At 41.3% G+C, this 25,663-nt stretch overlaps 1 protein-coding gene across 1 annotated transcript in view; it reads left to right on the top strand.

Annotated features, from left to right (window-relative positions):
• The first annotated feature begins 232 nt into the window (after nt 1–232).
• c1r (complement component 1, r subcomponent) overlaps nt 233–25,663 on the top strand; it is a 43,113-nt gene continuing 17,682 nt past the window's right edge. Inside the window, exons 1-7 of the mRNA XM_053493526.1 lie at nt 233–279; nt 3,192–3,393; nt 3,770–3,950; nt 9,752–9,889; nt 11,981–12,183; nt 20,252–20,399; nt 21,608–21,726. Coding sequence (XP_053349501.1) covers nt 254–279; nt 3,192–3,393; nt 3,770–3,950; nt 9,752–9,889; nt 11,981–12,183; nt 20,252–20,399; nt 21,608–21,726 — 1,017 coding nt within the window. The 5' untranslated portion in view covers nt 233–253. The remainder of the gene's footprint in view (nt 280–3,191; nt 3,394–3,769; nt 3,951–9,751; nt 9,890–11,980; nt 12,184–20,251; nt 20,400–21,607; nt 21,727–25,663) is intronic.

Below are 25,663 nucleotides of genomic sequence, written 5' to 3'. Positions count from 1 at the left end.
TTAAACTGAAGCAACATTGTGGATTTTGACCTTAAACACAACAAGATTTACGAGAAATGCTGGCTCTCTCTCTCTCTCTCTCTCTCTCTCTTACACACACACACCATATCTATCTATCTCTATCTATCTCTCTTTCTCTCTGTCTTTCGCTCTTCTTCTTTCGCCAAATCAAACAAACCTGATTTTTGGTGACTTTTAAACCCTTGTCTCTCACTCGGCTCCAGCAAAAACACAAACACAAGCTGGAGGAACAATGGCCAGATTACAGCTAATCCTGAGGTAGGGTAGAAAATCTCCTGAAAATATTTTCCTTTATTAATAAAAAAAATAATAATATATAAATAAGGAATAAAGATCCAAAATTTTCTTCACTGGTTCTCTATTATAAAATAACTCTACCAGTCGATATACACAATATTTTTTGTAATATATTATAATTGTACTGTACTGTAGGCTAATTAGTGTGTGTGTGTGTGTGTGTGTGTGTGTGTGAGAGAGAGAGAGAGAGAGAGAGGAGACTGGGACGTCCAAACGCTCAGCATGTATGGCTCATGGGGTTTGTTATGTGAATTTTGTTCTGTATGAAGTTTTTCTTGTGCCTGAGGAGGTTTGTACATTTAGACACACACACTCTGGATCATATGAATGTGCAGATTACCCCTAGTGGTAGACAGGTGTAATAGCAGGCACACTGATTATAAGAAGTCACACTTTATTTTAATCACATCAGATAAACTGAACAGTCTTATAAAAGACGTGTAAAGATTTATAATGATTTTGTAGTAATGGTGCACCAGCGCTGCCGTTATTTGTTTGGACGAGAGAAGGAGAGATTGTTGTGGATCATTTTCTTTTGATTTTTTTAACCGGGTTATCTTTGACTGGACATATTCCCCAGACTTCTCACCCTCCGTCATCGGCCTCCCGGACTTCATTAACCCCGGTGAGACCGAACCATTCTCAGTATACTCGGATAACACACATACAATAAACACGGACTTCGGACATTTTCCACTCACTCGCACACATACAGTTTATTATATATAGTTTTTTAAATATTGTTTATATCTTAGTTTGGTTGTTGTGCACATTTTTTGTTTACTTTGTATAATATTATACGTTATGCGGTAAAACCGACGCCATCTTTTCTATGTATTGACGCGTCTCCAGAGCCGTCGTTCAGTTATGGTCATGGGCGTTTCGTTTTTCAACACACGCTGTAGCGGTGGACCAATCATAAATCACTGCGCCATCTGACCAATCACAGCAGTGAGGGCTCATGGAAAGGCGGGGTTTAGACAGACTGAATCTTCAAACTGCTTCAGACGAGTCGTTTGCGAATCATTTAGAAATGGGATAAAATTAAATCTATTTTTAGAGAAAACTAACGTGTTTTTTGACCTTGCATACATGTAAACCTGTTTTAAGAAACTCATAAGCAATATTAGCAACCTTTAAAATGGCATAATAGGACCTCTTTAGGAAGCACAGGGATCTCGTTGCTAAGAGCGAGAAGTGGAGCATCCGTTAGCTGCCTTTACTCAGTGCATTTAGCTTTCAGGTTAGAGATGTTCAGACAGCGCTTAAAAAGGACTCGACTTGCTTGCGTTTACCTCACTCAGTTTTCTCAGTGCAGCCTCGTAAAGAAGACACTAATGAGAGATTCGCATGGCATACATAAAGTCAACCAACCTTATCTTTTATAAGGTCTGTCTATTTGAAGAATTTTTCTCTTTAACCTCTGACTGACGAAGGCGTATATCGTTAGCTCCAGCATGTACCACTATCTTAGAGAACCTGTGCTGTCCTAGAGCCCTAAGATTACCTGCTATGTCCGGTGCTCTGGCTCCCGGGATACACCTAACCACTACCGCTGGCGCCCCCAAAGGCCTGGCTAATTTCACATGTCTCATTATAGAGTCTCCTATAACCAGAGCTCTTTCAGGTTTCTCAGCGGGTGCATCACTGAGGAGAGCAAACCTGTTGGACACGTGAAGCGCAGAGGAAGTGTGCACTGGTGGGCTAGCCTTTGCCTTAGCCTTAATAATAAGTATGCCGCCGAGTGGTCACCCACTCGCCTGATGAGCCCACTGTGAGGGCTCTAATGCCGGAGTCTGATTTTTGTTTGTTTGGGGGATAGATTTCGTTTGTTGTTCTTAGACGAAGAGATACGCTTTTTCCCCCGAAAAAGCTAGTTAGATTTATTATTTTGTATATATGGAAAAAGCAGTATAATTTAAACACTGATACAAAACACACGAGGAACTTTTGTGATAACAATACGAAAACAGTGACACTTGTAATCATACTCGTAAATCAAAGTGAATTTCCACAATAAGAAATAACGGAAACTCAGACAATTTGTTCCACAGCCCAAAAAAATAAATACATAAAAATTTTTATAAAAAATTATAAAGCAAAAATAAAACAAATTAACCTGAAACTTTTTTAAAAAAATCAGTGTTTTTGCGTGCATGCGCTGTGTATGTGTGTTTGTTAGCGAGGGTAAAGATCCATTTTCTCTCTCTCTCTCAGCCTGCATTGTTTGTGTGTGTACGCGCGTCATTAGACAACGTGCCCCACCCCTCCTCCTCTCGTCTTCACACACACACACAGAGTCAGTGCAGGCTGATAGAGAGAGAGAGAGAAAGAGAGAGAGAAAATGGATCTTTAACCTCTCTAATGAGACTTTCTTTTGCTTTACATGTGCACACACACATGTGTTATAATAAACAGTGCATGCGTGCTGTACACACACACATACAAACACAAAATAAAATATTTTTTACGTGCACACACAAGGTCACAGTGCTATAGTAAACAGTACACACATGCACGAAGGTTGATTATACCAGTGAGAGACGCGCACTAAGACCCAGCAGGGGAGATGATTAGATAGATAGATAGATAGATAGATAGATAGATAGATAGATTCCCTATGGGAAAATTTACAAGATCCAGCAGTTACATCTATAAAATAAGAAAAATAAGGTAAAAACAATCCTATAAAGAAAAAAAAAACAGCGAAAGAGAGAGAGAGACACCATTGCCTCAGTTGTGATCAGGTGATGCTCTGCATCAGAACAAGAAGTGCATTCATGCTACACTCGCAAACCAGGTTACTTGCAATCCGAGGTTCCACTGTATATTGATTTCTGTGCTGATGTTGCTTGTTCCGTTTGTCTCTGCAGTGTGCTGTTCATGTGTGTGAGTGTGTGTGTGTGTAAAGAAGTGATGTATGGTCAGGTTCAGTCTCCACTGTATCCAAAGCCGTACCCCAACAATGAACGTAGGCAGTGGGATCTGGAGGTTCCACGTGGTTATCAACTTCAGATAACCTTCAATTACCTGGAGATTGAACCATCAATTAACTGCTACTATGACTCTCTTACGGTTAGTCTGGAGCTTCATCACCATCTCCATTATCATCATCAGCTCTTCTAAACGATAATATAATTAAATGAAATGCACATAAACATTCTTAAATGTTTATAATGAAATGTTTTATATTCACTGGGCTTTAAGTCTAAAGGTTATGTAATATTTGCATGGAAAATAAGATCACCCCCTGTGCAAAACTCTTGTGTAACTAATTAGCATGTAAGTATGTAGTTACATGTGAGGTCTGAGTAATTATGTGTGTATTAGTTTTATTTCTATATGAATACTCCTCACTGTGACCTTACTCCATTTTAAAACCCTGTTGATATTAACAATGGTGTGATTCGATCTGTAGCATTGTGCCTCACTTTGTTCTCTAATTATTAAGGTTCTGCATGGAAAGAAAGTTTTGGGAAAGTTCTGTGGCCAAAATTCCACGGATTCCCATCACCCTGGCAACAAGCCCATTGTGTCCCCTAGCAACCGTCTCCAGCTGGTGTTTGTGACGGATGACTCAAACACAGAAATGCACCAGTATCTCGGGTTCTCCGCCTTTTACCAGGCTGTTGGTACGAGAAAAAAAATCTAAATAAGCTGAAAATAGTTTTGCACATAAACAAATTAACACATTCCAGTATCTCTTAACCCTCTCTTAGGAAGTCACTCCTGTACTGATTTTCACTTTTTCTAACTCGCACCCATACTGACTGATCTTGTAATAACGCCTTCTTGATACTATCATATGTACTGCATCACACCTTTACCAACTTACAAATATACGAGGTGGTATCAAAGAGCACCTTTATAAGTCAGTGTGCCAAAAGACATTGTCCTGTCTACAGTACATCAGAAGCTGTGTCACTGGTGCTATTCTGACCATGTGCGCTACCAGGTCTGCTATTTTGTCATGGCCAGCAAGTTACAACCAGTAACTTCACTGTTAAAAAAGCGTATATTTACAAAAGGCTCAGCTAAATAAATAGCCTAGATTTAAAAATTTAGACTATATCTCAATATTAAATGGAAGGCTATTCCATAATTTTGTGGCTTTGTAATAAAATGCTCCGCCCCTGCTGTAGTTTTAATAATATGAGGTACCAACAATCAGCCTGAACCATTTGATCCACAAATAGTTGTGGCAGATGTAGGGTTTCATAATAATGAAAAAGAATGACTGTCACATTCTCCACCATTAATATGTAGACATTTTAATGTGAACAAAATGCCTAATGCATTATTTACCTTTATTATGTCGTGTTTTAGCTCTGGATCAGAGCTGAATTGAATCTTAACAATTTAAGAAAAAAAAATGCGGGTTAATTTGATTAACTGATTTACAATTTATAGCATACACTTTATACAGTTGGGCAAAAAAGTATTTAGTCAGCCACCAATTGTGCAAGTTCTCCCAGTTAAAAAGATGAGAGAGGCCTGTAATTTTCATCATAGGTATACCTCAACTATGAGAGACAAAATAAGAAAAAAAAATCCAGAAAAATCACATTGTAGGATTTTAAAAGAATTTATTCGCAAATTATAAGTATTTGGTCAATAACAAAATTTCATCTCAATACTTTGTTTTAAACCCTTTGTTGGCAACGACGGAGGTCAAACGTTTTCTGTAAGTCTTCACAAGGTTTTCACACACTGTTGCTGGTATTTTGGCCCGTTCCTCCATGCAGATCTCCTCTAGAGCAGTGATGTTTTGGGGCTGTCGCTGGGCAACACAGACTTTTAACTCTTCCCAAAGATTTTCTATGGGGTTGAGATCTGAAGACTGGCTAGGCCACTCCAGGACCTTGAAATTCTTTTTATGAAGAGTCTCCTTTGTTGCTTGGGTGGTGTGTTTGGGATAATTGTCATGCTGAAAGACCCTGCCACGTTTCATCTTCAATCCCCTTACTGATGGCCCCATTCATTCTTACCTTTACTTGGATCAGTCTGCCTGGTCCCTTTGCAGAAAAACAGCCCCAAAGCATGATGTTTCCAACCACATGCTTCACAGTAGCTATGGTGTTTTTTGGATGCAACTCAGCATTCTTTCTCCTCCAAACACGAAGTTCTGTTTTGGTTTCATCTGACTATATGACATTCTCCCAATCCTCTTCTGGATCATCCAAAGGTGCAGGTCATTCATTAGGTCCCTCCGTGTGGTTCTGTGATTTTGCTCACAGTTCTTGTGATCTTTTGGACCCCACCGGTGACATCTTGCATGGAGCCCCAGATCGGGGGAGATTATCAGTGGTCTTGTATGTCTTCCATTTTCTAATAATTGCTCCCACAGTTGATTTCTTCACACCAAGCTGCTTACCTATTGCAGATTTAGACAGAGAAGCCTCCTAAAGAAGAAGTTACAGGTCTGTGAGAGACAGAAATCTTGCTTGTAGGCGACCAAATATTTATTTTCCACCATAATTTGCAAATAAATTCTTTAAAAATCCTACATTGTGATTTGTTGTATTTTTTTTCTTATTATTCATAGTTATGGTACACCTATGGTGAAAATTACAGGCCTCTCTCATCTTTTTAAGTGAGAGAACTTGCTCAATTGGTGGCTGACTAAATACCTTTTTGTCCCACTGTATACTGTACTATCAGTCCACCGCATAGCATAATTAAGTGTATCTTACCAATTCTGTTTATCGCGGGGCTAACGAGGATGATACAAAATCTAGTATTTATTAATTACGAGTAAGATAATGTAAGATCTGGGCAAATGTTTAGACATTAAAATACATGGCCACAGACAACAGTTTTTTATAAAGAAACAATCATTTATTAGACTAATCTATGATTCATAAAACTATGCTACTTGAACACACCGACACACACACATGCACACACAAAAATACCCACAGTTTGGAGGGTGAAAGTTAAGGAAGTTCTTCTAGTACTTTTTACTAGATAAAAAAAGTCACAAGTGCAGAGTTTTGGGTTTAATCTTACGGTTTAGCTTTGTTTGTTTACTTGCGTTACGTTTCGTTCTCATCCGGTGGTTCACCTCCAGTGAAGGGAATCACAGCATTGCTGATTGGTTGGTGTGCTGAAGTTGAGATGACGTCTTTCGGGAAAGATATCGGTGTCGGTTGCCTGGTTACCGATGGCGGCATTCTGGAACTTCTTCTGAGGGTTTCTTCATTGCAGGACTTTCTGGCACTTTCATTGAGAGTTCTTGAAGAGCAGATGATGCCAGCAGAGTTGGCGGAGCGCTCGTAAGGGCGAAAGCCCGAGCTGATTGAGAGAGGTTGTTGGAGATGGCGTATTGGTTTTTCTTTCCCTGCTTGCTCGTTACCTTAGGGTTTTGACCCTTTGAAGTCAGTTGCGGGGCTTAGCCATGCCTCACGAGGTCCCCCCTTTGTGAATACATTAGCCCGATCTTTCACTGTCAAGTGGGGTACATCCGGTTAAAGCTTTAATACCCTTTATAAAGTAATTCTGCATGAGGTCTGTTCATGCTACCAATTTTCTGTGTTTACCAACGTGCCCACAGAAAGAGCTAGGAGGGGCCGGTTTGGCCATCCCCTGAAAGGAGAGTCTACATTGAGGCTACACTGAGGCTACATTGCTACTCTGCCCGCAGCCCATCGCTCACCAGCTTGTTTCCGCATGCCAGCGGGGACACTTTTGGACACTCTTCGTTCTTCGTCGATTCCTTGGGCTGGTTGCTTTAGGGTGTGTTTGTTTTTTTTTCTTTGGGGGTTCCATTGGACTCCTACAAGCCTTTCCCTTTTCAGTTTTTCCAGTTCCAAGATTTCTTACACTGACTTTCATGAGGTATGGATGAAGGTTGTCTTCCACGCGGTTTATCCCAGTGGCGATTCCGCTGTTTAAATCGGGTACCAGCATGGGAGTCTCATTTTTTGGTGGATGTGGGTGCATTTCACTCTTTGGGTGGCGGCTTGGCATTTGTCTTGACAATGGGCGTCCTCCATAGCCAGCCCTGACTTTGAGTGTTGAAGTCACGAACTGCTGCGGTTTTGATGCCCTTTCTTAAAGCCATCTTCTGTTTTCTGTAGGCTTTTAGTGCCAAGTCTTGCAACTGCTGAGTATTAATTGTTTGTGGACATGCGAGAATGCTGAGATGGTGGCTTACTCCAGAATGGAGGTTTTGTAGGAAGAGAGTTTTAAAATTTAGGTCTTCTTCCATGTTTGTTTTGGTCCAAGTGCCGAAGTATGCTTGTCTGAGTAGGCTGTAGTAGACTTGCAAAGGTTTGTGACGACCTAGTCACATTTCCAGGGCAGCCACTAGTCCTTATTCTGAATTTGCTAAGGGTAAGCAAATTCTTTGATAAGAGCTTCTTAGAGCAGGTGGTACTCAGTCTTTGTGTGGGCAGGCTGCCAGTCTAGGAAGCTGTGCACTTCAGGGCTGGATGTTGTTCGGAGCAAATAGAGTCTACCTTGGTCAGTGATGCAGTGCCTCATTTCTAGATGGAATCAATCTCTCGTGGATAGGCTTGGACATCTTGGCTCCCTGGCATATGCAGTGTGAATTTGTTAACGTTCGTGGCAAGCTTGTCAGGGTCTTTGAGGTCTACACTGTGCGATGCTCTGTGGCTAGAGGGAGCAAGTTCCCACGTTTTGCCATGAGGTAGGGTTCTTTGGAGCGGGCTGGGGGGTGCTTCAATCCTACACCATCACGTTCCCATCACTATGTGTCGGTCCAAGAACAGGGGACCTGGTCCTGCTCAGTAGTGGTAAGATGGGTGCAAGTCGTTTTCTTGAAAGATCATGGCACCATTCATAGGTGGGCTGGAGTTTCTCTTTGATGCTCATGGACTCTTCTTAAATATGGTCCAGCTGTCACATGAGGTGGCTGATCTCATTCCTTGTCTTGTCCAGGTGAGTTTCGAGGGCTTTAATTCTGCCTTTTTTTCCCCTGGAGTCAGCTTTGGCCTTTCCTAGTAGCTGTTCTGCATACTGCCGCCTGTCGAAGAGATCTGCATAGTTTGCCTTGCCTTGTTCCCTTTCATGTGTAGTAATTGCGAGGATTTCTTGGAGCCTGGTGATTTCATTTCAGTTTAATAAAATTTTATTTGTATAGCACTTTTAACAATTGTCATTTTGTTAGGTGGCAGGCAGTACAGCATAACAGTTGATGTTAATTGATGTTAATATGGAGTCCATGTAGTTATTGAAAACTCAGGTAAACTTGTATGAAGTTCCAGTCCTCAACTATCAAACTGTCAAGTCCTCAAAGAAACAGCTGCCAACACCAGTCGAGGCCAGAACCGTCTTCTAAGTAGAGAGAAACCATCCCCAGACACCAGACGCATCCCAAAGAGCCACGCGGGGCATCCATGTGACGAGATCTCCAAGCAGAAGCGGGGCACCAGGATGAGTCAGACAGTTCTGGAGGGCAGCGGAAGTCTGGATCTCTGGCAGCTCAGGAATGACATGTGTAGCTCAAGAGAGAGAGAGGGAATTTACCTAAGGCAAATTTTATTTATTAAATTGGTTGATTAAATAAATAGGTTTTTAGCCTGGACCTAAACACTATGACTGTGTCTAAGTCCAGAACACTATTTGGAAGACTATTCCATAATTTTGGGGCTTTGTAAGAAAAAGCTCCGCCCCCAGCTGTAGTTTTCATAATACGCGGTACTGACAAGCAGCCTGCATCCTTAGATTGAAGTAGGCGTGGCGGATTGTAAGACACTAGCAGTTCACTCAGATACTGCGACATGAGACCATTTAATGCTTTATATGTCAAGGTAGTATTTTAAAATCAATTTAAAATTTCACAGGAAGCCAATGGAGTGAAGATAAGATAGGGGTGATGTGCTCATATCTTCTGGTTCTAGTGAGGACTCCCGCTGCTGCATTCTGGACTAGCTGAAGCTTATTTATGCATCTAGCTGAACAACCAGACAGTAAGGCATTACAATAGTCCAACCTAGAGGTGATAAAAGCATGAACTAGTTTTTCTGCATCGTTTAGCGACAATATATTACTTATCTTGGCAATATTTCTGAGGTGAAAGAATGCTATCCTGGTAATATTATCTACATGAGCTTCAAATGAAAGTCTGAAATCAATAATCTGCTGTACATGAAGAAACAGAAAGACCATCTAGAGATACTGTGTGATTGTGCGATTAGAAAGCTTACTTTTACTTGAGACTGGATCAGTGGTGGTGAAAGCTGAACTAAGGTCAAGGAACACCAGCAAAGAGACACAAGCCTGATCAGAGGCCAGTAGAAGGTCATTTACTACTTTAACCAGTGCTAACTCTTTGCTCTGTACTGAGTTAAATTGTACTAACATGTATCTGTATTATCATTTTTACTCACTCACACCTATGTAGACTCCTCCTGTTGTATTGACTTGCACCTGTACTGACTCCTATATGTGTTTGTGGTTTGGTTTTCAGACATAGATGAATGCTCATCTACTGATTCAGATGATTCAGAATCTTCTTGCACTCAGATTTGTCTCAACACTTTGGGCTCATACCTGTGTGCCTGTTACCATGGTTACCAGATACAAGCAGATGGGCGTACCTGTGTTTGTAAGTGTGTATACCAACAGCACACACACACACACACACACACAAGTTTTCTTACATATTTAGACACACACACAATAACCATACACAATGTGTTCCTGGATCACTCCACAGAACTGGTTGCTCTGTCAACAGCCCATACCTTCTCTCACGTGCCATGATTACTGAGCAGAGGAGGTACAAATTTGCTTTTGTCTTAAATGCTTCAGATCTCTTAAAATTTCATCCCTTAAGCCCCGTTATGCTACAGTTATCTCTCCAATCAACCTTCTTAATACAATGAAACCTTGGATTACGAGCATAATTCATTACGGAAGCGGCTCGTATTCCAAAACACTCGTAAACCAAATCTAATTTCCCTGTAAGAAATGATGGAAATTTTAATTATTTGTTCTACAGCCCAAAAAAACCCCCATAAAAATAATTAACACAAATTATTAAGTAAAAATAAAACATTAACCTGCACTTAAAAAAAGTAAAAAATAAATCCCAACAGATAAGTGTTGTGTGTGTGTGTGTAAATCTAAAGAAATCTCCCCTCTCCCTCTTTTCACCTTACACAGTTACCCTTTCTCCACTCTTTTCACACACGCGCGCACACAACAGAAACACTGTTATATCGAAAAAATTAACAAGGAACATCGCTAATGACACTCAATTGGGTGACACACTAATGGAATCACTGCTCTAAAGTACAAATTAAACAAATTAACCTGCACTTTACCTTTAAAAAGAATCGCGACAGAGCAATGTTTCTGTGTAGAGCCGACAAAAAGTTTGTGTGTGTGTGTGTGTCTGTGAAGGCGAAAGTAGGAGGGGTCTCTGTGTGTATGTGAGTGTGTGTGTGGCACGGTGTCCACAGACACAAAAAGCAGGCTGAGCCTTGAGCATAGAGAGAGAAAATGGATCTTTAACCTAATGAAACTTGCTTTTGCTTCACACACGCATACAGACACAAAATAAAAATAAAATATGTTTTACACACACACACATGGTCACAGTGTTATAGTAACACTTGACGCTCGGCGTCAAAACAAGAAGCGCATGCATGATTTACCACCTCATGCTCCACTAGGTAACTTTCTACAAGTGTTTTTTTAAAGCTCCTCATAATGATGTGACCCCTCCTATGCTCTTTATATTTATTTTAAATCAATTCAATTTTATTTGCCTAACACTTTTTAGTTAAGGAAAATTGTAAAATTGAAGGTTTGTATGAAATGTGAATTTGTGTGAGTCAGAATGATCAGATTGTTCATGATGAACAAGCCAAGGGTAACTGTTTGCTGATTACTTTAAGGTGTTGACCCTTCGAAGTCAGTCCATCCCATGGGTGATTGGTCCAATCGGATGCATTTGCGGGGCTTAGCCATGCCTTATGTGCTTACCCGTTTGTGCGTACATTAGCCTATGGCCCTACGTGACAGTTTTGGCTGTCACGTAGGGCCATCCGGTTGAAGTTATAATACCTTTTATAAAGTAATTTTCCGTGTTCACCAATGTTCCTGGAATAAAGCCAGCTTTCAAATGATATCAAACACATGATGGTACTGAAGAAAAAACTCCCTTAGATAGTAAAAGCAAGAAACCTTGAGAGGATCCAGACTCAACAGGGAACCCATCCCCATCTGGGTGATAACCGATAGCAGGGATTGATCTGCATTCATACTGTGTGTTAGGAGGCTGGAAGTTCAGTATAACAGGAGATGTGTGAAGTCCAGTTCATTATTGGAGGCTCCTTCACCAACAGCTCTCACACAATATCTCGCTCTTGATTTCTAACACTGCTGGGATGAAACCACCATCTTTCAGGCAACGGTATTATGTTTTGAATGTTGTTGAATAAACTGCCCCTAAATGTCTAAACAGCTGAGTCACTGGTTGGTTTTAAATAATGACTTAAGACCTACCTCTTCATGAAAAACAACTTGTTTGTCTTCTATACAACAATAACCTTCTCAACAGGGTTTTTAAACCGATGGTGCTCTTAGTTCCCAACCTAACTAATGACCATAAGGATAAAGTTACTATACATTTGGTTTGACTTTGGATATCTGTCTATATTTTTATGATGTTGTTTTCTCTTGGTTTTAGTGGACTGTGGTGGAGGAGTTTTTACAGAACCTGAGGGAGTTCTGTCGAGTCCTGGATACCCGAACGCTGCTCCTCTCAGAGTGAGCTGCTTGTACACTGTATCTGTTCAGCCTGGGTACCAAATAACTCTTAACTTCAGCGACAACTTCCACATAGAGCAGATTGATGTACAGGGACCATCCTGCCTCTTCCACTGGCTACAGGTACCACATTATTACACTGTGGCCATCTTTTTAAGTCATTATAAGGCAACTGTATTGCATCTAAGAGCTAATTAATGAGTTAAATTCTTCAGGGCTTACTGTTGCAGGCAGGGCTGTACACACACGGGTACCACCCATGGTACCACCACATGTGGTACCTGTTCCTTGCAATAATGGCGCCGGTAGGGTCAGCCGCTTTTACCACTGCTCTGACCCCTTTTTCTTTATTTTCGTTGTTTAAATTAGTTTTTAGCAATCTTACACTGCCAAGTTCATTAAAATTAAGTACCTTAGGTAGGAGGAAATTAGAGTCACAGCTCCAACTAAGTAACTCTAGGAGCCTGTGGCAGGGATTAAGGACAATAACAGACTATATATGGCTCAATAACGGACTACAAAGCACCAACATCCGGTATGACGAACATGGGCGTGTCTTTGGCAGATGAGCTGAACACTTGCTTAGAGGCTGCAGCTAAGAATGCTAGCAGCGCCATCGGCTGCAGACAGGAAGACACTGCCAGCACTGAAAATGCATTTATCATCTCCTAGCATGACATGAGGAGAGCCTTCAGAAGAGTGAACACCAGGAAAGCAGCAGGACCAGACGGCATCTCAGGTCGAGTCCTCAGAGCCTGCGAAGACCAGCTGGCACCTGTGTTCACAGAGATATTCAACCTCTCCCTATCTCAGTCGGTGATCCCCACATGCTTTAAAAAGCCCATCATTGTTCCTGTCCCGAAGAAACCACATCCTGCTTCCCTCAACGATTATCGCCCTGTAGCCCTCACCTCAGTAGTGATGAAGTGCTTTTAGCAGCTGGTCAGAAACTTCATCATCTCTTTAATGATGTTGCTCTACAGAGGGTGAGCTAAGGGTATCATCCGCACAGAGCTTCCTGATCACTCAATTTTTATGGTAAGCAGTGCTGGACTAAGGCCAGAAAGATTGTGGAGGACCTCAGCCACCACAGCAATAGACTGTTCTCTCTGTTGCAGTCAGGAAAGCGATTCCGCTCCCTGAAGGCCAATACAGAGAGAAGCTTCTTCCTGCAGGCGATACGGTCTCTCAATCAGTACACCACACAGGACTACACCATTTTGCATATTCACACTTATGGACATTTGTCTTTTTGCACTCATTCTGGACATTCATGGACACTTATGGACACCACACACCTGCAGATTCATGCACATTTACATCTTATTTCATTTCTTTGCTCATTGCATATAAGTCACTTTCAATAAGAAACTTTTATGCATATTTGAACACTATGGAAGTATAATAGTGCCAAAATTCCTCAAAGCAAAATAGCAGGTTGAATTAGATGAACTGAAAAAAAAACGGGTTGCAATAAATATGTTTGAATTTTTCTGCATTGCAATTTGATCTGAATTAAAAAAAAAATCCTTAAAGCATTTACAATGTTTGAAATTTTTGCCACTGCAATTTATTGTGGTTGTATATTTCAAGTGAAAATGTAATCCAAGCATTTAAAATTCAATGCAAAAATATTCAAGTTACTAAATTGCAGTTCAAAAATATTTTCAAGTGTTAAAAATACAATCTTCATTATTTTTCAATCTTACAAATTCAGGTCGCCAAAATTCAGGTAACAAAATTCAGGTTGCAAAAATTCAGGTAACAAAATTCAGGTTGCAAAAATTCAGGTAACAAAATTCAGGTCACAAAATTCAAGTCGCAAAAATGCAGGTCTTTACATCCGGGATATCACAGGAAGAGCAGTGGAGAGCCGATTGCTGCTGTCCGAGCCGCAGTGTACTTTAAAGTGTGCTTCCTGCTCCCTGTGCAGTCTACTTCTCACAAACTACTTACCGATCGGGACACAGCCCTCTTAACTAACAGGCCGGGTTGGCAGTTGCACAATAAAGTGTGTAATGTGTTAAAATGATCCCTCTGCCGTAAACACTATATTCAAAGCAAAGCCAGCGCTCTTTCATTCACACGCGCGAGCGATGGGTTTCCCGCCCCTGAGCTCGGTGATGTTACAGTCTGTGGAAACATTCAGTACAGCAGCAGAAACTAATTTAGGAAGCAGTGAAACATCATGAGTTCAGCGCGTGACACCAGAGTAACTGCAGAAGTCTGACTCTGTGCAAATAAACTGATAGGGACAATTCCAGACAAAGAATAAAGACAGATATATACGATAGATAGATAGATAGATAGATAGATAGATAGATAGATACTTTATTGATCCCGAAGGAAATCCCAGATATCCAACAGCACTAGAGACAGTAACAGTAAGACAGGTTATAGACTCCACACTGTATATCTTACAGTCAGTATACACAGGGCCGGAGTGGAACTCATTTTCAGCCCTGGAGTTTCATGCCTCAGACCGGCCCACTTTAGATCACAACCTATTATTATTAAAATCATGTAATTTTAAGCTTACATGTTAAGTCTACAATAGTGCAAATTGTTCTGTAAAGCCTTGTAATTCAGTGTATATTTCTAAAACATTTCCAATTCAATGCAAGTAAGGGTTGCTTCACAATTTAGATTTATTTCAACGTGAGTGCACATAACCAATATTATTCTTAACAGGATATTCTTTTCAACAATATCAGAATTTATATTCTGTTCAAATAAGTAATCCGAGGTATCCAAACTTTAAACATGAAATAAAAGAATAAATAAAATTATAAGTATTAAATAAATATAAAGAAAAAAAAGAAAAAAAATAATATAATAAATAATATCTATATCTATAATATCTATATCTATATATACAATATCTGTCATTGAGAAACGGCTAATGTTACTTTCCTCCTGGATCTGTAAGCTAACTCACTTGCTAACGTTAGCTGTCAGTTAAACTCCTCTACAATAAATTTATCACTGGACGTATCAGCAGAAAACCTGACAACCCAGCGGCTGGAAATATATTTTGTATTATTGTAACTTCAACCTAAACAGACAGATGCCGCCGCTATCGTGTTCATATACCATATCCAACCTTTAAGTTGAACTGTGGTTTGGAGTTAAAGTTCAACATCTTTCCTTACCCGTTTCATCGTCCTCATGTGGTGCTAGAAACTGCGAGCTCGTTTTAGTAAAAAAGGTGCCAATTTTGGCACATTTAGCTGCGTCTGTTTCCAGAGCTTTCCTCTTTTTAATTCTTGCTTTCTCCGCGCCACCTTTGCTCTTTCTACTTTCCATTTTTCAACAGCTGATCCGGCCAGGAGAACTCTGCTGCGCTGACCTGGCGCTGACCCAGTGCTCCGACGCGTTACGTCAGGGTGCGTCTGCCAATAATACAGGCTTTTTTTTCTTCTTTTTTATAAACAAAAGAGCCACCATTGGAGGCGGCACAGGGACAGCGGTAGCAGCGTATGATCAACCTAATGCCATGACTGAGCAATGGGCTGGCCCACGAAAAAAATGTAATAAAAAAAAAAGAAGAAGAAGAAAAGAATTAGACACCGGCCCTTGCGGCCCGAACATCAGACCGGCCCACCGGGAATTGTCCCGGTCCTCCCGATTAGCCACTCCGGGCCTGAGTATACAGTCAGTACACACAGGGTGATGTGGGAACTGACCAGAGTTACTAGTGCAATGATGAACAAAAACTATATGTAAAAAGTATATAAAGATAATAAATATAAATTACAATAAAAAAGAGAAATGGGGTTAATTGCAGTGCACCCATTGATGTACAATGTTATAAGTGACAAAGTCACAGTGCGACAGGTATTAATGAGGCGCTGTATGGGGCTTAAATCACACTTCACTCATACACACACACATATGAAACACTAACACACACATACAGTATATACTACTAACTGTTCAAATAACTACATGAAGACCTATGACTTCATACTTAATATTAAACTGAAACTGAAATGTTGTAATTGCGTTGCATAAAATAATTTATATAATTTATTTATATTATATTTTAATCAGACTGACATTAAACCGTACTATCCACACTTTACGTTTTTCTTAATTACAAAGTTTTTATGTTTACCTTTATTTATAAGCAATATAAATTTAACAAAGTGTAAACATCATGTATGTTGTTGTTGCTGCTGAGGAAATTAATCACATCTGGTTACTGAATGTGACTGTAACATCACCGAGCTCAGGGGCGGGAAACCCATCGCTCGCGCGTGTGAATGAAACAGCGCTGGCTTTGCTTTGAATATAGTGTTTACGGCAGAGGAGTAATTCTAACACATTACACTGTTTATTGTGCAACTGGCAACCCGGCCTGTTAGTTAAGAGGGCTGTGTTCCGATCGGTAAGTAGTTTGTGAGAAGTAGACTACACAGGGCGCAGGAAGCACACTTTAAAGTACACTGCGGCTCGGACAGCAGCAATCGGCTCTCCACTGCTCTTCCTGTGATATCCCGGATGTAAAGACCTGCATTTTAGCGACTTGAATTTTATTACCTGAATTTTGTCGACCTAAATTTGTAAGATTGAAAAATAATGAAGATTGTATTTTTAACACTTGAAAATACTGCAATTTAGTAACTTGAATATTTTTGCATTGAATTTTAAATGCTTGAATTACATTTTCACTTGAAATAAACAACCACAATAAATTGCAGTGGCAAAAATTTCAAACATTGTAAATGCTCTGAGGATTTTTTTCAATTCAGATCAAATTGCAATGCAGAAAAATTCAAACATATTTATTGCAACACGTTTTTTTCAGTTCATGTAATTCAACCTGCTATTTTGCTTTGAGGAATTTTGGCACTATTATACTTCCATAGAACACCCCCCTGGACATTTCTATTTAAATTCCCTCCACATTTCCACACTAAAATCTCTATATTTTTCTATATTTGTACAGAAATAATTTCTTCTCCATATTTGTACAGCTTAGTTTTTCTTATATGTTTCTTATATTTTTCTTAAATTGTATATTTTGTCTACTTTAGATATATTATTCTTAACTTAGCTAAATTTATTTTCTATTTTATTTCTTTTTTTATTCATATTTATGTCCTATTAATAATCTATTATTTTTAAGGTCACGGGCGGTTGTATAAGCATTTCACTGCATGTCGTACTGTGTATGACTGTGCATGTGACAAAAAAAATTTGAATTTGATTTGATTTTGTCATGATTCCCCTGTGCGAAGGAAGCGGACGCAAATGCAGATGATGTTCAATATCACTCGTTTTTTATTATTTAGTTTGGCAAACACAAAACAAAAGAACAGAACATAAATTCTAAGGTTGGCTCCCCAGGCTGGGTCTGCAGGTGGGCTTCTTAGTAACTTAAAGCAGGTCAAAGTTACACAACAAAGCATCGATAGTTCTTAGTTACGAGTGAAGTATTTCTACAGCCTTAACCTGGACGGTGAGCCGCCGTCATGAACTTGACCCAGCCTCGACCCTGCAGACACTTCTCAGTCCTGAGGAGAAAGACGAAGAACATATAGGAAGGTTACACATAGCACATCAACAAACATGACACCAACAGTGAACGGACTGGGATCTATGGGTTCGACTGGTTTAAATAGTGACACACAAGGAAAAGAGACACAGGTAACCCTAATCTGTTAATATTGGTAGACATACCGACAGAAACACACTAGGGAGACACAAAGACGGCTCAGTAATCCGGAGAACCAGATCTTATTCCCCGGGACCGTGGTGGCCTAGATGTTACAGATTTGGTTTGATGCAGAAGTGTTGAACAGCAAAAGCTGTTAGCATTTATCTCTATCGTGTTATGTTACCCATTTCTTTTATTATTCTTTTGCCACAGCAATTTCAGTGATTTTTTTATAATGAATAAGAGTATATATATTTAATACAAGTACACTGCATGTAGATTGAAGTTTATGTGAAACAAATTAGTTCCTGTTGTCACTTACGTTACAGTAGCTATAAACATTCCTTTCCTCAACAGCCTCTCTACTGTTTCTCTTTTCAAGTAACTAAGACAAAAATCAAACCTTGAAATGTAACTGAGATACCAGCAAGTGTGATGGAAGCATGTTGGAAGACACAAGGTTGTGGATAAATCCTTGGGGATGAGAGGGTGGATAGCTTTTTGTGCGATAACTTTCAGCAATAAATCACATGGTGTGCACTAGAAAAGCTAACATTAATGCATATGTGTTAATGCCTGAAATTAACCTGTGTCCCAAGTGACAGTGAATGCTGGCTGTTATCTGGTGTTTCCTCTCAACGTGTTTAAGACCAGGAGAAGTTAAGGGCATGTCAGCCATTACTGAGTGCTTTTTATAGTTGCTCACCATGTGAATAAGACTCCGTCCACACGAAGCCGGTGCATTCCCTATCCGATCATTTTTTTTCCGCGAACACGGCGTCGTCTCAAGAAATATCTGCGTACACACGAAACCACTGAAAACGGTGTAGTATATATGCCAGACCAGTATGGGGCGCTGTAATTCTGCCATAGAGATACACTATACACGGAGAAGAAGACTTTGAGCATGCACATAACCTTGCGCGCTGTATACGAACCAAGATGGTGTTGTCCATTATTGCTCATAACAGTTGCATAGAAGCAATAGATTTTGCTGTAATAAAGCTAGTAGGCTTTGTAGCAACACAAACAGAATCATGTAGTCCGCCATTATTGTTGTTGCTGTTACGTGTGACGCAGCCGACACGTGATGTGATGACATCATCATTTCACAAAATATACGGATTGGCCGTACACACGAAGACGCAAGGGTGTCGTTTTCAGATTTATCCACTTTGGGACCCTGTTTAAAAAAAATAGCGGTTTCAGTCTCCTAAAACGCCGGATCCGTGTGGACGAAACGCCAATACGATAAAAAATGTATACGTATACAGCGAAAGGCGTCTCCGTGTGGACAGGCCCTTAGTGTCAAAGGTTCTCGGCATGTGAGTGTTGGAAATCTGTTTCCGGTGGTTCAACACCTGGAGAATGTTAATACCAGTGGGTTACGAGGACCCACATCTTAGACTGACAGGAATGAGGCTCTAATTTTGCTATTGGACTTACCCACTCAAATAGAACTGGTTTCCTTTTCCAGCCTCCAAAGGGCTTAGGCCTTTCTCACACATCCAAGTCTTGATATATTTCTATATTCCTTTTATTCCTTTCCTTACTGCAAATGCTCCACTCTTTGGGCTCCCAAGGGTCCTTGTGTCACACCCTCAGCACCCTGTTTAAAGACCGCTTTTATCCCTTGACATTTCCCTTCCCATGCTGTCATGTCTCCTTCCACGCCCCCGGACCACTTCACCTGCAAACCAGTGATTTCTCTATGTTTATAAGGAAGCGCAGCGTGCTGGCTCCTCCCAGATTATTGTTCGCTCACGCTTAATTATCTCGCGTTTACGTATGCTTCTGCTTTCACGATTACGGGCCAGTCTCACGTCTCGGTTCTGTTATAACACTGACGAATCTCACGGCTCTGTTTCGACACCCCCACTTTCACTACTAGAGAGCTCATGGCCTACACCTACACCTGCACCTGGATCTATCTCCACAGCCCACAATCCCCACCTTCTGACACCTTGGGGCAGAATGAAGCTAGTAGACTCTACAAAGCTGGAAATCTGTCTCCTGTGGTTGTAAGGGGGAGTAAAGCTTCAATTTATAGCTTAAATTTATTGCTTTTTACTTTTAACCAGATCAACAATTACAAACATTTTTTAAGCTGTTTATGTAAAGTGTCTGCTGTATACGTCCCTGTGGATAAGTTGTTACTATAAAAAAAAAAAAACATATTAGAAAACATTAGAACACGCTCATTAATATAGACCTGCTATTTTAATATAATTACTGCTGTTATAGAGAATTAAGCAGGCCAGTGGTAGCTCAGTGGTTAAGGCATTGGACTATGGTTCAGAAGATCACAGGTTCAAACCCACAAGCACTAAGTTGCTACTGTTCGGCCCTTGAGCGCGGCCCTTAACCCTCAACTGCTCAGATGTGTAATAAGATAAAAATGTAAGTCGCTCTGGATAAGAGCGTCTGCCGAATGCCTAAATGTAATGTAAATGTAATCAACACCTTCAGAACTATCAGAGCCATAGAATCTGATATGAATGCTGTTTCTTTTTGCTTCTTCATCCGCAGGTGTCTGTTCCCGGGAAACCCCCAGAAAAGCTTTGTGGAGATAAAAGTCCTGGAATCATACACACCGGCTCACACACTGTGGATCTGCAGTTTCACACTGATGGACATGGACAGAGTGGGGGGTTTAGCCTTCGCTACACAACTCAGAGTAAGCAGGAAACACAATTACAGTGAAACCTCGGATTACAAGTAACTCGGTTTATGAGTGTTCCGCAAGACGAGCAAAGATTTTTAATCAATTTTGACTTGGAAAACGAGCATTGTCTTGGTTTACGAGCACCGAGTATCATGTATCATGCATGCGCTTCTTGATTTGATGCCGAGTGTCACGCGATCACAACTGAGCCAACGGTTTTTCTCTCTCTTGCGCTGCGGGTAATCATTTCCCCTGCTGGGTCTTAGTGCGCGTCTCTTACTGGTATAATCAACATCCGTGTGTGTGTGTGTGTGTGTGTTTTTTTTTCTCTAGCACTGCAGAGTGTGTGTGTTATGTGTGTGCGTGCGCATAATTTAACACTGCGCCGGTTTACACACAAACACACACACACGCTCTCTCTCTCTCTCGCCTTTACTGTCAGTGTTTGAGTGTTTGTGTTATGTGTGTGTGTGTTTTTCTTTCTCTTGCACTGCAGAGTGTGTGTTATGCGTGTGCGTGTGCGTAATTTGACACCGCGCAGGTTCGCACACACACTCTTTCTCGTTGTTAGTGTGTGTCAGTGTTTGAGTGTGTGTGTTATGTGTGTGCGCGCGTAATTTGACACGGTTCACACTCTCTCTCTCTCTCGCCTTTAATGTGTGTGTATGTGAAACAGAGAGGGGGTGCTTTACTCACAAACAACCGGTACGGTGTCAAATTATGCGCACGCACACACATAACACACACTCAGCAGCGCAGGAGAGAGAAAAAAACACAGTGCCTGTGCACAAAAATGGAAACACTTATCTGTCGAGATTTATTTTTTCTTTTTTTAAGATAAATGCAGATATTTTTTTTTTTTACTTTAAATTGTATGTTAATTATTTTTATGTATTTATTTTTTTGGGCTGTGGAACAAATTATTTTAATTTCCATTATTTCTTATGGGAAAATTTTTGATTTGATTTATGAGTGTTTTGGATTACAAGCCTGCTTCCGGAAAAAATTATGCTCGTAATCTGAGGTTCCACTGTATATCATCAACTCAGTAATAAAATAAATATGGGGCAAATTAAAGTCGTCTTTTGGTAATTATTTTTTAGCTCATTTGATTAATGATTAATTTTAAAAATGTAATCAGCAACACATTCTTGTACATTCTGAGATGAATTAGCAGTAAAGCCCAGCAGTAACGTAAATGTGTGTGTGTGTTTCTGTAGGAGTGGAGTGTAAAATAGAAGGAAAAATCCAGAATGGGCGGATCACTCCTGAATTCTTAAGATATTCCTACAGAGATTACATTCATGTCCGCTGTGACACCGGATACAAACTCATGATGGTAACGTTTTATTTCAATTTTTTTTTTTTGTTTCATTTAAGATAGATTGGCAAGAAAATCTTTTGGAATTTCATAATTTTCAGCATTCATTCATCATAAAATGTGATCAGGACCCATATTTACTAAGCGTCTTAGAGTCACTCGTAGTGATTGCACTCAAAGTTTATTTATAATATTCCCACCTCAGAGTAGGACATAAAAATTGTTTATAAAGCTCTAATGAAAGCTTGACGTCACTTTGTAGGACACTGAGAGCTGTAAAGTAGTCTGCATGTTATACTAGCTGTTGTAGTTTTACAGGTTTTTTAGTTTTAAATAGTGTAAAAGTGAAAGAGTGAAATCAGCGGCAGTTGTGTGAAAGCTTTATACACACAGACAAAACTTACAGATGTGTGACATCATCCTAATCACACTCCAAACTTTAAAGTCTCTATAATAGAGCTGTGTAGGACCGTCAAAATCTGATCAACTTGATTATAAAAAGAAAGTGAAACTGGAGAGAGGATGAGAGTTTAGCTTGTGGAGGAGAAGGGAGTAACGTACAGAAATAATTAAAGTAAAATTCTGCCCTACTCTTATAAAAAGTGACTGGAGGCAATTTGTGAAAGCATGAGTGCCACCTTTCAGTTTGCAGAATGAACCCCTGAAGAGTGTGAAACACGGGCATACGGCGTGTTAATAAAGTGATGAAGTGCTGCTTATAAAGGAGAATCTAAAATAAACAGTTGTGCTCACTTAAATAATAAAAATATATAACGTATATGTAAATACAATTATTTTAACGTGTGTGCCATGAATGATGCCCACAACTCCATGAATGCAGCTTGTTTTTTGTTGACTTCACACTACGCGGTAGCAAACATATGAATCTGCGCATAATCTGCGGTGCTGTAAGAGAATTTATTGTTTCTGATGCTGTTGAAAACCATACAGTATGAGTCACCTGTGAAGACAGCATACGACATGTTCATTATAGGACCAGTTACATACCCAATGAAAGTTATCCATTAGTAATCCATTTTCGTCCAAATGTATCTTTTAAGAGCTCCGTGTTATTCAGTGTTACTAAAACGTCTCTCCTCTGCATGTGTCTTTGCGTGATGGATTTCCTAATTTAATTTGATCAATAGCTCTTACTCTTACTCCTGAAAGTATGACCAAAATGTCATCACTCTAAGAATTCTTGGCCACTTAAGAGCGATTTTCTACTTTGGGAAACTGAGTAAATACGGGCCCTAATCTTCATCCACAGCAAGAGAATTGACAAATATAATGTGCCTTAAATACAACATAAATAAATACTGATCTTTTATGTCTTTATTGGACACACCTATTCAACATTCAAAATGGTAGTAGAAAAAGTAAGTGAACGCTTGGAATTAATAACTGGTTGAACCCCCCGGAAACAGTAACCTTAACCAGGTCCTGTAGTTAATTCTTAAGGAATTTAAGCCCATCCTTCCTGGCAGAACTGCTTTAGCTCTGTCATATTCTTTGATCTCATGTGTTTGACTCTCTTCATTTCATTCCATACCATCTCCATTGGGTTGAGGTCTGGGCTCTGCCTCTGCCGCTCTAAAAACCATTCAAACTTTCTCCGGTATTACGTCTAAAGACATTCAGCTAACATACAGACTCTTCCCCTCTATGATTACAAGCTGACCACGCCCCCTCATGCAGCAAAGCAGGACAGAATCATGATATTTCCTTCACCATACTTTACGGTTGGGATGATGTTTTCATGATAATATGCCGTGCCCTTTTTACATCAGAGGTAGTGCTGCATGTTCTTTCCAAATAGTCTGTAGTTTCATCAGTGCACAAAACATTTTGCAAATACCGCTGTGGAGTGTGAAGTGGCTTCCTTCGTGGTGTCCTGCCATGGACATACTTGTTCAATGTTTTATATACTGTAGACCAGTGTTGGGTGTAATGTGTTACAAAGTAACATGTTAGAGTTGTCAAGAACTAACCTGAGGTGACCAGAAGACGTAGCTTTAGCGGTTAGCCCTTTGTTGCGTAAATGGTAAACCCAAACGCGGAAGAACACGAATAGGCAGGATAATCACGCTATTTGGTCTAAGGACTCTCACAAATGGGGAGTAAGGGAAAGACACAATCTAACCCGCGTCCTATAAATACACACTCGATCAGGAAATTAAGCCAAAAAGTGAGTACTCACGATTTGATGAATGATTCCGACGTAGCATCGGCTAGACTTAATGACTGAGCGATGTGCTATGGTTTGTTTACTCCTTTTATACTTCCTGGTTCGCGACCGCTTAACTTCCGGGTCCTAGTGCCGCTCGCGTTTCGAGTGTGCATGACAGTACCCCCATGTCCAGGACCGGCTCCAGACGGTCCTGAGGTGGAGGATACCCTGTGACGGTAGTGCCGGATGAGCTCGGGGTCGAGGATGAACCGTGCTGGAACCCAAGATCGCTCCTCGGGGTGTGCCTCTGCCCCGAGGGTGCGAGTCAAGGATCCGTTGCACGGTGTAGGCGGGACCGCCGTCAATGATTCAGGGAGGAGGAACAGGGGGGGTGGGTGGAACCATAGGTGAAGTGGTGAAGGGTTTTAGTTGCGAAATATGGAATACTGGGTGGATCCGGAGCGCCTCAGGCAGCTGGAGCCGGTAGGTGACAGGGTTGATTGGTAGATTGATGCGGTATGGGCCGATGAATCTTGATGAAAGTTTCCGGGATTCTGTGTGGAGATGGAGATTCTTGGTTGAGAGCCAGACCTTGTCACCTACTTTGAACAACCGTCCCAGAGGGTGTCGACGGCGGTGTTGGGTGATGTAGCTGGCTCCAGTTGTTGGTTGGTCCATTCCGTCTGACCATTAGTCTGGGGGTGATAACCGGAGGACAGACTAGTGGTGGAATTGATCAGACGGCAGAAGGCCTTCCAGAACCAGCCGGTGAACTGGAGCCCTCTGTCCGAGACAATGTCTTTGGGGAACACATGCAGGCGGACTACGTGTTCCAATATCAGCTCGGCGGTGTCCTTAGCTGATAGGAGTCCGGTGAGGGCCACCAGGTGGGCTGCTTTAGAGAACCGGTCGACGAACGTGAGGATGGTATTCTTCCCTTCGGAAACCGGCAGGCTCGTGATGAAATCCAAGGCGATGTGCGTCCAGGGCCGTCGAGGAACGGGAAGAGGTTGGAGCTCTCCGGGGGTTGGTCGGTTGGTATCCTTAGCCCTAGCGCACACCGGGCACGCCTGAACGAACTCCTTGATGTCCTTCTTCATGAAGGGCCACCAGAACGCCCGTTTCACGAACTGCAAGGTTCTTCGGTTTCCAGGGTGTTCGGCGACGGCCAATGAGTGACCCCACTGGAGGACCTCAGCTCTTAGTGGTTGGGGCATGAAGAGTCGTCCAGGCGGCGCACCTGCCGGCCCGGCCTCCGCAGCCTGAGTCTGGCGAACCCTCGTTTCGAGATCCCACTGGAGAGGTGCCACGATGCGTGAAGTTGGCAGGACAGGCATGGGGTCCGCCCGGGGGACATCTTCCTCCTGTTGTCGCGATAGGGCGTCAGCCTTGGTGTTCTTGGACCCCGGGCGGTATGACAGATGAAAGTTGAACTGTTCAAAGAATAATGCCCACCGTGCCTGTCGTGGATTAAGTTGCTTGAGGTTCCGGATGGTAATGAGGTTCTGGTGATCCGTCCAGACGACGAATGGCTCACTGGCGCCCTGGAGCCAGTGACGCCATTCCTCCAAGGCCCACTTTATGCCCAACAGCTCGCGGTCCCCTACCCCGTATCGCTGCTGAGTGGGAATAAATTTCTTGAAGAAGAAGTCACATGGGTGTAGCTTCTGGTCTGGACCTCGCTGGGAGAGAACAGCGCCGGCGCCCACATCCGACGCTTCCACCTCCACAACGAACGGTTGGTTGGCATCTGGATGAAGAAGAATAGGGGCAATGGTGAAACAG

This window comes from Clarias gariepinus, chromosome 4 (genome assembly GCF_024256425.1).
Source record: "Clarias gariepinus isolate MV-2021 ecotype Netherlands chromosome 4, CGAR_prim_01v2, whole genome shotgun sequence".
NCBI lineage: Eukaryota > Metazoa > Chordata > Actinopteri > Siluriformes > Clariidae > Clarias > Clarias gariepinus.
Note: the sequence above shows the minus strand (reverse complement) of the source record. Positions and strands in the feature narration are given on the sequence as shown.